Genomic DNA, 14,742 nt, shown 5'->3' on the forward strand with positions numbered 1-14,742 from the left:
GATAAAATGAATCATAAAAGGCAAATGTCTCCACATTCATTTAGGAGAATGGATGTACGTTAAATAACGATAACTCTGTTAGTCTTTCCATTACTCAGGCTGTTCATGCACTTTATAAAAACTGTGGTCCTTCTGTGTACCCTTTTTATCATTAATATAAATATATAAAGTATGCTGAACAAGGAAAGGGATTATTTGGCCTTAGTATAGCCAGTACAGAACTGTATTATATACTGTTGTAAATGCGATACAAATTATTTGGGGCTGATATATCACAAGAGAATACTGATGAGGGGTTGTATCTATGCCTGTGTTTTAAAAGTTGTTTTATAGCGATGCTGTCCTCTATATCCGTCATTTCCAAGCAGTGTGCCTTCAGCTGCAAACACACTGTTTGGAAAACACTGCTGTAATGAAAAATATATATATAATTTTTATGTATTTATTTATTTTTAATTATTATTACCATTCATTTTTTTTTTCCTGGTGGGTGGTGGGGCATAATATACCTTGGCTTCTGCCCTAAGTTATGTTTAATCCTAGCAATGCTCGTAAGTAGTAGAAATGTTTTAACTTTGTGGTACAATAATAAATCTGCTGGCTTTTTAAGCATCATATTTGCACTGCATGATGTCATTTAATATATGAGCTGTTTATAGTGTAAAGCATACCATTTCTCCATTGGTAACTCCATTAAATCCTCCGAGTGGATGGCATCAACTAGATCCACTTGTAAACATCATCTATGGGCAGAGTCATACTGGATGTTAATGTTAAATACTGTAGGATGTCATGGTATTTTTAGATAATTTTTCATTTACTTATTATTTATTGAATATTTGAAAACTCTTCTCTTCTTTGGGGGTCACACTAATTTCTTCTTGTGTTTAACAGCGTTACAACAATGGCCCATATACAACATATCCAGGTGTTCCTCCACCAGGCAGCTATGGCACCAACTACCAGCCATATACCATTCAACCAGGTCCCCCACCACCTTACTACGTGACTGAAACACCATGTGAGTATCTTAAACAGCTCATTCCAGACATTATTATTTACAGTAGAAAAATAATAACTACTAATTATTTTACTGGTATGATGAACTTTAAAGGGTATTCCACCCTTAGACTTCTTATCCCTTATCTAATGGATCACAGGGGTCCTGCCACTGGGACCCACCCCAATCTCCTGCGTCGGGTGCTGCTCCAGTCTTGGGAATGCTGGGTTTCTGAGACGGACACATAATGGCTGTCACCCCCCCCCCCCCCCCCACCCATAGACATGAATGCAGGGGCGTGGCGTGACATCATGTCTCCGTCTCAGAAAGCCAGGGTGTCCGAGACTGGAGCAGCACCTGGCACAGAATGCCGGGTGCTGCACAGAGATTGCGGTGGACCCCCACGATCAGACATCTTATCCCCTCTCCTTTCGATAGGGGATAAGATGTCTGAGGGCGGAGTACCCCTTTTAAGAGGTTTCCTAGAATTGACATTCATCACCTATAGGAAGGGGGTTCAGATAACCCATTCCCTCCCCACTCAGCACTCAGACCCCGACCACTAAAACCTTTTGACATGTCTTTGTTAAATGACAGATACACTATAACATATTTCACTTGTTTCAGACATTGTGCTGGATTGGAAAGTCTGTCATATAATAAAGTGGGCGGCACTTAAAGTTTATTTCCTGTAAGCACCAGCGAGCTAGATGTTTCCTAAACTTTAATACTTATTATGGGTTGATATAAAACAGGTCATTATCTTTGTCCTCATAGCAGCAACCATAACAAAGCATATGATAACAATTATCAACCTATAAATACACCGCTCATACTCGTGGTAGCAAGCAATGCGTAGCCACGTTGCAATCCTGAATTCATGGAACATTCTGTATCATCAATTGTTTTGCTGATCACTATATCATAGTGATCAGTAAAACAATTGGCTCCATGGTGAAAAATCAAAAAGAACAGTCAGAACTGAACAAAAGTGTCCTAGAGACTGCCAAACAGTGTCCTAGACCCATGTAAATACATTTTCATTTATTTGAATAAATGATGTGCTGGATAAGTTTGTTCCTCAAAAAAGTCAACAGCTACACAACTGTTTTGTGTTCATACTCAGCTTCCATTTCTTTAATACTGTAAAACATTAAAAATTATTGAGCATAATAAATATACTGGAATATTTGGAAGGGGAGGGGGGTGCGTTCTTTTTTTTCTAGTTCTTTATGAAGAGCACTATTCTCAACTTACTACTCCATTTTTAACTTACTTACTATTGCACTACTACTATTTTTGCTGGTACAGATGTTGCATTTCAAGCCCAGATGTCAATGTTGATAAGGGTCAAGGGCATATGTACCATAGTGGCATAGTAGCTACTATCGGCCCTTTGAGAGAGAAAACGCAGCCCAAGTGGGTCTCATTCCTCTTTCTGTTGATAAATAACTCCTCTCTCTAGTTATCTGCATTGTGTAGATATGATAAAAAGCAGAGTGCAGTTACTTCTGATGGATAACCGTGAGGCGTACAATAGGTATATTGATCTTGCTCACCTTGCAGTGTTGCGCTAACAGGTACAACACTGTGAAGTAGATAAGTAGATGTCGGTAGGCAGCCGGCCGTCGATGCCGTTGTCACAATGGTATGGGATACAAGTAGGCAGTCAGGATAGGGATGAGAATGACCTGGCAGGGTTCTCCTTTTTCCTGTAAAATTCGACTTGAGGCTTGCGGCGCTTCACCCGAGGACACGCGAGCGCGTCCTCGGGTGATGCGCCGCAAGCCTCAAGTCGAGTTTTACTGGAAAAAGGAGAACCCTGCCGGTTCATTCTCATCCCTATCCTGACTGCCTACTACTTATCTGCATTCTCAACACATTAATAGAATTCACCAATGGGTCATGGAAAGCATAAAAAATAAAAAAAAAAACCATCAAGAACCATATAAGGGGGCCCATTTCTGAGGCTTTCTCTCTCCGATACACGCCATTGCTTATGATCCTACCCCCCGTCATGTAAAACTATAAAGGTAGTGCAGGTTTTGCAATAACAAACACCAGGCTGTACGTTGGCACCATCTAGTACAAGAAGGAGTTTCCATTTTGAACACTGTAATAAAACTAACTACAAGTACTGTATATATTCCTAGTTCCATTATTATAACACTGAAATATCTCGCTCATGGAAATATTGTTACATTTCTTTTCATGTCACTGTCTTCAAAGGTCACACTTCATGAATACTTTTATTATTTTGGAGCCACATTATCCCATTTAGTGCGATAAAGTCTAGCAATATTATTAAAGCGCACTTTGGCTTCGTTAATTCTAAGCTGCGAGGACATTATGTAACTTCTGCTAGAATCCAATTGTCATCAATTATAAATACCAAGGAATAAATTATATGAGAGGAAGCTGAACTCATTGATTCTGTCTCCTGCACATATAAAGGAGTCCTTTATAGAAAAGAATAGCTCATTTAGTATATGTTACAATAATAGCTCCAAGCTGCAAGTTGTTTTCTTACATTAGATCATTGGCAGAAGGTTCACCCTCTTTTTGTCAGAAATAAAATATTTAGAAGCAATAAATGCAATTTTATTCTATTAAGGAGCCTTTCCACTAGATGGAGAGATTTATTTTTGAAAACTACAGTATAAACCTTTATGTTATCCATTGAGGTTTTTTTTTAAATCTGTTTTAGTCATTTCTTAGTTAGAACTGTTACATCTGTAGACTCATGGTTTGTTTAGGAAGTTGTATAGAAGTTGCACAGAGTCCGTGTGCATAGTACACATGATAGTTCCGGGGTTGTCTGGCCAAAATGTCAGGGAGGAGGTCATAGGCATGCGCAGCCTATTGCATTAGGGTGTGCACCCTAAAGCACAAACTCACACCATGCATGTGCATGTGTATAAATATATATATATATATATATATATATATACACACACATATACACAAAGTTAGTATAGTTCCCCCACATTAGGTGCAGTATAGTTCCCGCAGTATAAGTCCCCGCACATTAGGTTGGCAGTACAGCTACCCCACATTAGGATGGCAGTACAGTTCCCCACATTAGGTTGGCAGTATAGTTCCCCACATTAGGTTGGCAGTATAGTTCCCCCACATTAGCTTGGCAGTACAGTTCAGTTCTCCCACATTAGGTGCAGTACAGTTCCCCCACATTAGGTACAGTACAGTCCCCCCACATTAGGTAAAGTACAGTTCCCCCACATTAGGTGCAGTACAGTTCCCCCACATTAGGTGCAGTACAGTTCCCCCCACATTAGGTGCAGTATAGTTCCTCCACATTAGGTGCAGTATAGTTCCCCCACATTAGGCGCAGTATAGTTCCCCACATTAGGCACAGTATAGTTTCCCACTTTAGGTGCAGTATAGTTCCCCACATTAGGTGCAATATAGTTCCCCACATTAGGTGCAGTATAGTTCCTCCACATTAGGCGCAGTATAGTTCCCCACATTAGGTGCAGAATAGTAACTCCACATTAGCTGCAGTATAGTTCCCCCACATTAGGTGCAGTATAGTTCCCCCACATTAGGTGCTGTATAGTTCCTCCACATTAGGTGCAGTATAGTTCCCCACATTAGGTTGTAAACCCCCCAAATTAGGTGCAGTATAGTTCCCCACAGACATACAGCCTTCAGCCATATACAGTGTATGGCTGGAGGCTGTATGCCTGTGTACTGCCCCACTTCAGTGATCCGACCACCGATCCACCGGTCCGGGATCACAATCTACTGCTATGGCCTATAGGCCATAGAAATAGGTCCCATGACTGAAGGAGCGGTGGTCAGAACACCGAAGATGACGTTCAACTTACCATGCGCGCCTGTGTCCTCCTCCTGAATGCGCTGCTCCTCTGTTCCTATGGGCACACGCACGGAACATCAGTGACATCCCTGTGTGCGCTACCTCCCGGCAGCTCCTGCATTTTTTAAAGTTAACTAGGGGCCTGCAGAAAGGTAACAGGGACATCCTTGTGACCCAAAAAGATCTTTTGGGACACAGGGATGTCCCGAATTTGACGGGGGGCGATTAGGGTATGCCCAGGCACACCCGGCACACCCTGTGCGCACGCCAATGGAGGAGGTTAGTAAAAAAAATATATAAAATAACACACTCTCATACCTACCTTGCTCCCGCACCACCGCCAATATAACAGAACTCTGCTCCCCATTGTTCGGGTATGGGGATGTGACATCACAGGCCACTCTTCCAATCAGCAGCCTTAGTGGTGTCCCTCCCCAGCCACTGATTGGCTTAGCTGGCATGTGATATTATGTCCTCAAAACCGTGGGCACTGGAAATGGAGCTGGAGCTCTGGAGACTGCAGCTCTGTTATGCTGGCTGGGGAGCAGAAGTGAGAAAGGAAAGAGGGTTTTTTTTTTTAAACTTACCCCTCCCTGACCAAATTTTAAAATGAATATTTTACCTGAACAACCTCTTTATTACAAATAGAACCCCATAGTTCAGAGTCTAATGCATTTGTATGCAAAGAGTCTATAAATAAATAAAAAAATATAACCGAAAATTCATCAATTCTCTCACCTATCAGGATTGTTACCTATTTTCTGAGCCTTAAAACATGATCGGGGATTATAGGCACAATCTCCTTCTAAAGGGGGAATTACCCATGTGTAGATGTAGCTGTTTCAGGGTTCTTGCCCCTGGTGCAGGCTGACTAGTGAAAGGCTTCAATGTGGAATGGGGGAGTCCTGCGTCTTCACGGTCATTTGTATACAGAACACATATTTGTCACAGCAAATATTCAATTGCAGTGCCATATATTTATCAAGTACTATGTTAATGACTATGGCGCACATGACTCTAATGCCACAGACAGGTGGCCCACTGCAATTAATAAGTGTTCTCCATTGTGTATACTAAATATAAAAGAAAATATGTCTCTGAACATATTTCTTATATAGGATTGGTTGGCCAACATCTCATACAGTCAATGATAAGCCAGCTATTGTTAATGCTGCACAAATGAGAAGGTCACATAGTTTTATGCAAGAAAACAATTACTCTTATACATGGTGTACCTGAGATAGGAAGTATTCGGCACAACTGCTGATAACATCTGCTAATAGAGCAACATTGAGCGGAATGTTGGCACTTGGTCACTGATACTTTATGGTCTCATTGTACTGATGCATCAGTAAGATTATTATTTATACTATGACTTAATTATATTATTAAATCATTTTCATTAGTTTTTTAAGAAAACAAAACAGTTACACAATATCCCACAATGATTCTACTCTCCGTCTTCACCTTCCAGGGACAATAGGGAGTTTAAAGAGTACCTGTCATCAACAAAAACTTTTAATATGTTGTTCATAATCATTAATGAAGAGATATTGTAATATATCTTCATTAAAAAATATTAATATTTATACCAGTTTTTTCATTTTATACTTTTGGCCACTAGGGGTCACTCTTCTATGCCTGGTCTGCAAGCAGCATCCTATGCTTTTCATAGTAAGTGTACAGCTTTTAGGACTAATGCTGAAAGGGCTCAGGTCCTTCCACCGGAAGTTCAGTAGTCTCAGCTCAGGACTCGCTCCCAGCCTGTGAGCTACAAACCTACACATGCCTCTCATATAACAGCCAGTCACCTCCCCCTCCCCCCTGCTCTGTGTTCTCCCTGCCCCTCACCACACGTTATCTTATACATTGTATTATCTCACTGCACTCACTGCCTCTGTAATTGCTCCCTCAGCCCCTGGTTCTCAGCATTGACTTTTTAGTGCAGAGAGACACAGGAGAGAGAGAGACAGACTGCCGTCCCTTCCCTGTACTTAGTCTGTATGCACATTGCAGAGCAGTGTCTCCCAACCAGGGTGCCTCCAGCTGTTGCAAAACTACAACTCCCAGCATGTCTGGACAGCTGTTGGCTGCCTGGGCATGCTGGGAGTTGTAGTTTTGCAACAGCTGGAGGTGCCCTGGTTGGGAAACACTGCTGCAGAGGGAGAGCAGCATACAGGAAGACTGGCAGAAGCAGAGTCCCAGCCAGGCTTCATGTGACATCATGCCTGCTGGGACCCGCCTCCTTCCACCCCTCAGAAAGACAGTCCTCCTGAGCTAATGAAGAGGGATAAAAAAAGGTATTTCCACTGCGTTTTAAACCTCAATAAACACAGGGATAGGTATAGTTAGAGAAAGGGACAGATGGGAAGGGGGATCAGGGAAAGTTTAGATGATGACAGGTACTCTTTAAGGTTTTTTTTCCCATGATAATAAAAACATAGCTGCTTTTCTTTGAAAACACTGCCACATGTCCACAGGTTGGGTACAATATTACAACTGAGCTTCATTCAGTTCAATGGGACCGAGCTGCAATACCACTCACAAAATGAAGACAAAAGTGGCCCTGTTTTTGGAAGAAAGCTGCATTTTTTAAAAATCTAATTCTAGACAACCCATTTAACATTATACCTTATGCAATCATGACATTTCTTACAGAGATATACACATGAGGCCTCCATACCTTTATGGTACGTAGCTGAGGGGAAAAACCTAGCAATTTTTTTTTTCCTTATAATTTTTTTTATTATTTGTCTTTTATACACAATCATAAAAAAGAAACATACAACAAGTCCTTAATTAAATTGTTCTTCTCCCCCCACCCTCCCATCTCCTCCACAGGTAGCACAGACCTTTCCTTTAGGTAGTGGGAAACGGGGGTGTTTGACCGATATCTATTTCCGAACCTCTAATAATGTACACTAAAAAATATAACCCCTCCACATACTACAAAAACCACAAAAGCAGCAAATACTACAGATAATTGTAAACCCTACACAACACATAAATTTGAAGTGGCCCACAACCAGTTTCCCACAACCTATTATAAAGTTCCAAAGAAAAAAAAAAATTCTTTTAAATAAATACGTTTTTTCTTTTTTATTTAATGTTTTCCCCTAACCATTCTTTCCCTTTCCCTCATTTTCTTCCTTGTTCCTCCTCCTGCTTTCTAATTTACCTCTCTCCTAATGTACGACTCAAATTTACACATGTTCCTATACCACTCTATGCTACTGGGACCTTTTGGTGATTTCCAGTTCCTAACAATCAATAATCTGGCGTAAAAGAGCATTCTCATACCCACTTTCTTTTTTTTCCCCGAGATTCTCCATGATGGCTCCCAATATAGCTACTTTTGGTGAAAAATCAATAAGGACCCCTGTTTCTCTATTAATCAGGAAATGGTGGTGCTTAAAAAACATTGGACAGGGCATAATAAACTTAAACCATAAGCTTAAACCAAAAGGAAATGTCTGGATCCAATACAGAGCAATTCATTTCTATGTAGCCAGGATGGAGTTTAATTTACCTTGTGTAGTAGAACCAAATATGATACTTTACCAACCTCACACAGAGGCAGGTTATCTACTGTATACAGTACATGCTAAAATCTCAGTCCAATGCTCATCAGTAGTGGGGCTAATATTTGCTTCCTACTTTGAATTTTTATGGGTGTGTATGGGGGGGGGGGGGGGGGAGGAGATTTTTGGTGATATAGGGATTGCAGGATAAACTCACACATGGATGTACAGTCAAGTCAGTCTAAAGTCAAGTCAGTGCCCAGCATGCCAACATGTACCACAAGGGACAGAGAACAAGTCTACTCAGGAGGACTACAAGTACAACAATCCCCAAGTCTGTATTCTTCACATTGTTCAAGGACTGTGACAATGACATACTACCAAAAAAAAAAAAGGAACATATCCTCATAAACAAAAAAAAAGCTAAATGTTTTCTGGAAGGATTATAATTTTTAAATATAAGTAATAAACAAATCTGTTTAACTTTCTGGCACCAGTTGAATTAACTAAAATGTTTTCCAGCAGAGTACCCCTTTAACTTCTTAAGGACCCATGGCGTACCTGTGCGCCCTGCGCCTGGTCCCAGTATATAACCTGGTCGGTCCCGGCGGCTAATGAAAGCCGGGACCTTAGGCTTGTGCAGCATGCCATTAACCCTTTAGACGCGCCGTTCAAAGTTGATTGTCACGTCTAAAATGAAAGTGAAAGCTTCCCAGCAGCTCAGTCGGGCTCATCGGGACCATCTTGGTGAAATCGCGATGTCCCGATCAGCTAGAACGCGAGCGGAGGTCCCCTTACCTGCCTCTGTCGTGTCCGATCGACGATTGATTGCTCCTAGCCTGAAATCCAGGCTTCAGCAATCGACCACCAATAACACTGATCTTTGCCGTGTCAATGCACGGCAATGATCTGTGTAGCAGATCAGTGTGTGCAGTGTAATATAGCCACTAGTAGGGGCTAGAACACTGAAAAAAGTATGAAAATAAAGTTAATAAAGATAAACATAAGTGGTATCGCTGTGTGTGGAAATGTCCGAACTATAAAAATATATTGTTAAATAAACCACATGGTCAATGGCGCACACGCAAAAAATGAATAAAAAGCGATTAAAAAGTCCGATCAATATAGAAATGGTACCGATAAAAACTTCAGATCACGGTGCAAAAATTAGACCTCATACCAGCCCACACACGGAAAAATTTAAAAGTTATAGGAAGTTATAGGGGTCAGAAGATGACAATTTTAAACATATAAATTTTCCTGCATGTAGTTATGATTTTTTTTTATAAGTAGTACAAAATCAAACCTATATGAGTAGGGTATCACTTTAACCATGGTGACCTACAGAATAAAGATAAGACGTCATTTTCACCGAAAAATGCACTGCGTAGAAACGGAAGCCCCCAAAAGTTACAAAATTGCATTTTTTCTTCAATTTTGTCGCACAATGAATTTTTTTTACGCTTCGCCATAGATATTTTGGAAAAATGACTAATGTCACTGCAAAGAAGAATTGGTGGTTCAAAAAATAAGCTATCATATGGAATTTTAGGTGCAAAATTTAAAGCGTTATAATTTTTAGAAGGTGATGAGGAAAAAATGAATGTTACGCCGAGCGCTCCGGGTCCCCGCTCCTCCCCGGAGCGCTCGCTACATCCTCGCTACTGCAGCGCCCCGGTCAGATCCACTGACCGGGTGCGCTGCGATACCGCCTCCAGCCGGGATGCGATTCGCGATGCGGGTGGCGCCCGCTCGCGATGCGCACCCCGGCTCCCGTACCTGACTCGCTCTCCGTCAGTCCTGTCCCGGCGCGCGCGGCCTCGCTCCCTAGGGCGCGCGCGCGCCGGGTCTCTGCGATTTAAAGGGCCACTGCGCCACTGATTGGCGCAGTGGTTCTAATTAGTGTGTTCACCTGTGCACTCCCTATGTATACCTCACTTCCCCTGCACTCCCTCGCCGGATCTTGTTGCCATCGTGCCAGTGAAAGCGTTTCCTTGTGTGTTCCTAGCCTGTGTTCCAGACCTCCTGCCGTTGCCCCTGACTACGATCCTTGCTGCCTGCCCCGACCTTCTGCTACGTCCGACCTTGCTTTTGTCTACTCCCTTGTACCGCGCCTATCTTCAGCAGTCAGAGAGGTTGAGCCGTTGCTAGTGGATACGACCTGGTTACTACCGCCGCAGCAAGACCATCCCGCTTTGCGGCGGGCTCTGGTGAATACCAGTAGTAACTTAGAACCGGTCCACTAGCACGGTCCACGCCAATCCCTCTCTGGCACAGAGGATCCACCTCCTGCCAGCCGGCATCGTGACAGTAGATCCGGCTATGGATCCCGCTGAAGTTCCTCTGCCAGTTGTCGCCGACCTCACCACGGTGGTCGCCCAGCAGTCGCAACAAATAGCGCAACAAGGCCACCAGCTGTCTCAACTGACCGTGATGCTACAGCAGCTACTACCACAGCTTCAGCAATCATCTCCTCCGCCAGCTCCTGCACCTCCTCCGCAGCGAGTGGCCGCTTCCAGCCTACGACTATCCTTGCCGGATAAATTTGATGGGGACTCTAAGTTTTGCCGTGGCTTTCTTTCACAATGTTCCCTGCACTTGGAGATGATGTCGGACCAGTTTCCTACTGAAAGGTCTAAGGTGGCTTTCGTAGTCAGCCTTCTGTCTGGGAAAGCTCTGTCATGGGCCACACCGCTCTGGGACCGCAATGACCCCGTCACTGCCTCTGTACACTCCTTCTTCTCGGAAATTCGAAGTGTCTTTGAGGAACCTGCCCGAGCCTCTTCTGCTGAGACTGCCCTGCTGAACCTGGTCCAGGGTAATTCTTCCGTTGGCGAGTACGCCATACAATTCCGTACTCTTGCTTCCGAACTATCCTGGAATAATGAGGCCCTCTGCGCGACCTTTAAAAAAGGCCTATCCAGCAACATTAAAGATGTTCTGGCCGCACGAGAAATTCCTGCTAACCTGCATGATCTCATTCATCTAGCCACTCGCATTGACATGCGTTTTTCCGAAAGGCGTCAGGAGCTCCGCCAGGATATGGACTTTGTTCGCACTAGGCGTTTTTTCTCCCCGGCTCCTCTCTCCTCTGGTCCTCTGCAATCCGTTCCTGTGCCTCCCGCCGTGGAGGCTATGCAAGTTGACCGGTCTCGCTTGACACCTCAAGAGAGGACACGACGCCGCATGGAGAATCTTTGCCTGTACTGTGCCGGTACCGAACACTTCCTGAAGGATTGTCCTATCCGTCCTCCCCGCCTGGAAAGACGTACGCAGACTCCGCACAAAGGTGAGACAGTCCTTGATGTCAACTCTGCTTCTCCACGTCTTACTGTGCCTGTGCGGATATCTGCCTCTACCTTCTCCTTCTCCACTATGGCCTTCTTGGATTCCGGATCTGCAGGAAATTTTATTTTGGCCTCTCTCATCAACAGGTTCAACATCCCGGTGACCAGTCTCGCCAGACCCCTCTACATCAATTGTGTTAACAATGAAAGATTGGACTGTACCATACGTTACCGCACGGAGCCCCTCCTAATGTGCATCGGACCTCATCACGAAAAAATTGAGTTTTTGGTCCTCCCCAATTGCACTTCCGAAATTCTCCTTGGACTACCATGGCTTCAACGCCATTCCCCAACCCTTGATTGGTCCACAGGGGAGATCAAGAGCTGGGGTACCTCTTGTTTCAAAGACTGCCTTAAACCGGTCCCCAGTACTCCCTGCCGTGACCCTGTGGTTCCCCCTGTAACCGGTCTCCCTAAGGTCTATATGGACTATGCTGACGTATTTTGCAAAAAACAAGCTGAGACTTTACCTCCTCACAGGCCTTATGACTGTCCTATTGACCTCCTCCCGGGCACTACTCCACCCCGGGGCAGAATTTATCCTCTGTCCGCCCCAGAAACTCTTGCTATGTCTGAATACATCCAGGAAAATTTAAAAAAGGGGTTTATCCGCAAATCCTCCTCTCCTGCCGGAGCTGGATTTTTCTTTGTGTCCAAGAAAGATGGCTCCCTACGTCCTTGCATTGACTACCGCGGACTTAATAAAATCACGGTAAAGAACCGCTACCCCCTACCTCTTATCTCTGAACTCTTTGATCGCCTCCAAGGTGCCCACATCTTTACCAAACTGGACTTAAGAGGTGCTTATAATCTCATCCGCATCAGGGAGGGGGACGAATGGAAAACTGCATTTAACACTAGAGATGGACACTTTGAGTATCTGGTCATGCCCTTTGGCCTGTGCAACGCCCCTGCCGTCTTCCAAGACTTTGTTAATTAAATTTTTCGTGATCTCTTATATTCCTGTGTTGTTGTGTATCTGGACGATATTCTGATTTTTTCTGCCAACTTAGAAGAACACCGCCAGCATGTCCGCATGGTTCTTCAGAGACTTCGAGACAATCAACTTTATGCCAAAATGGAGAAATGTCTGTTTGAATGTCAATCTCTTCCTTTCCTAGGATACTTGGTCTCTGGCCAGGGACTACAAATGGATCCAGATAAACTCTCTGCCGTCTTAGATTGGCCACGCCCCTCCGGACTCCGTGCTATCCAACGTTTTTTGGGGTTCGCCAATTATTACAGACAATTTATTCCACATTTTTCCACCATTGTGGCTCCTATCGTGGCTTTAACCAAGAAGAATGCCAATCCTAAGTCCTGGCCTCCTCAAGCGGAAGACGCTTTTAAACGGCTCAAGTCTGCCTTTTCTTCTGCTCCCGTGCTCTCCAGACCTGACCCATCTAAACCCTTCCTATTGGAGGTTGATGCCTCCTCAGTGGGAGCTGGAGCGGTCCTTCTACAAAAAAACGCTTCCGGGCATGCTGTTACTTGTGGGTTTTTTTCTAGGACCTTCTCTCCGGCGGAGAGAAACTACTCCATCGGGGATCGAGAGCTACTGGCCATTAAATTAGCACTTGAGGAATGGAGGCATCTGCTGGAGGGATCAAAATTTCCAGTTATCATTTACACCGATCACAAGAATCTCTCCTATCTCCAGTCTGCCCAACGGCTGAATCCTCGCCAGGCCAGGTGGTCTCTGTTCTTTGCCCGTTTTAATTTTGAAATTCACTTTCGCCCTGCCGACAAGAACATTAGGGCCGATGCTCTCTCTCGTTCCTCGGATGCCTCGGAAGTAGAGCTCTCTCCGCAACACATCATTCCTCCTGACTGCCTGATCTCCACTTCTCCAGCCTCCATCAGGCAAACTCCTCCAGGGAAGACCTTCCTTTCTCCACGCCAACGCCTCGGAATCCTCAAATGGGGTCACTCCTCCCACCTCGCAGGCCATGCGGGCATCAAAAAATCCTTGCAACTCATCTCTCGTTTCTATTGGTGGCCGACTCTGGAGACGGATGTTGTTGATTTTGTGCGGGCCTGCACTGTCTGTGCCCGGGATAAGACTCCTCGCCAGAAGCCTGCTGGTCTCCTTCATCCTCTGCCTGTCCCCGAACAGCCTTGGTCTCTGATTGGTATGGACTTTATTACAGACTTACCCCTATCCCGTGGCAACACTGTTGTTTGGGTGGTCGTTGATCGATTTTCCAAGATGGCACATTTTATTCCTCTTCCTGGTCTTCCTTCAGCGCCTCAGTTGGCAAAACAATTTTTTGTACACATTTTTCGCCTTCACGGTTTGCCCACGCAGATCGTCTCGGATAGAGGCGTCCAATTCGTGTCAAAATTTTGGAGGGCTCTCTGTAAACAACTCAAGATTAAATTAAACTTCTCTTCTGCTTATCATCCTCAATCCAATGGGCAAGTAGAAAGAATTAACCAGGTCCTGGGTGACTATTTACGGCATTTTGTTTCCTCCCGCCAGGATGACTGGGCAGATCTTCTACCATGGGCCGAATTCTCGTACAACTTCAGAGTCTCTGAATCCTCTTCCAAATCCCCATTTTTCGTGGTGTACGGCCATCACCCTCTTCCCCCCCTCCCTACTCCCTTGCCCTCTGGTTTGCCCGCTGTGGATGAAATAACTCGTGATCTTTCCACCATATGGAAAGAGACCCAAAATTCTCTCTTACAGGCTTCATCTCGCATGAAAAAGTTTGCCGATAAGAAAAGAAGAGCTCCCCCCATTTTTTCTCCCGGAGACAAGGTATGGCTCTCCGCTAAATATGTCCGCTTCCGTGTCCCCAGCTACAAATTGGGACCACACTATCTTGGTCCTTTCAAAATTTTGTGCCAGATTAATCCTGTCTCTTACAAACTTCTTCTTCCTCCTTCTCTTCGTATTCCTAATGCCTTTCATGTCTCTCTTCTTAAACCACTCATCATCAACCGTTTCTCTCCCAAACTTGTTTCTCCCACTCCTGTTTCCGGCTCTTCGGACATCTTCTCCGTAAAGGAGATACTGGCCTCCAAGAAGGT

At 44.3% G+C, this 14,742-nt stretch overlaps 1 protein-coding gene across 2 annotated transcripts in view; it reads left to right on the forward strand.

The window, feature by feature from the left end:
* The window catches only part of TMPRSS13 (transmembrane serine protease 13), an 83,185-nt gene that overhangs the window by 32,538 nt on the left and 35,905 nt on the right, over positions 1-14,742 (forward strand). For both annotated transcript variants that reach the window (XM_056542773.1, XM_056542772.1), the window contains exon 2: positions 895-1,021. In XM_056542773.1, the coding sequence (XP_056398748.1) occupies positions 895-1,021 (127 nt within the window). The remainder of the gene's footprint in view (positions 1-894; positions 1,022-14,742) is intronic.

The sequence above is a fragment of the Hyla sarda genome, chromosome 10 (genome assembly GCF_029499605.1).
Source record: "Hyla sarda isolate aHylSar1 chromosome 10, aHylSar1.hap1, whole genome shotgun sequence".
NCBI lineage: Eukaryota > Metazoa > Chordata > Amphibia > Anura > Hylidae > Hyla > Hyla sarda.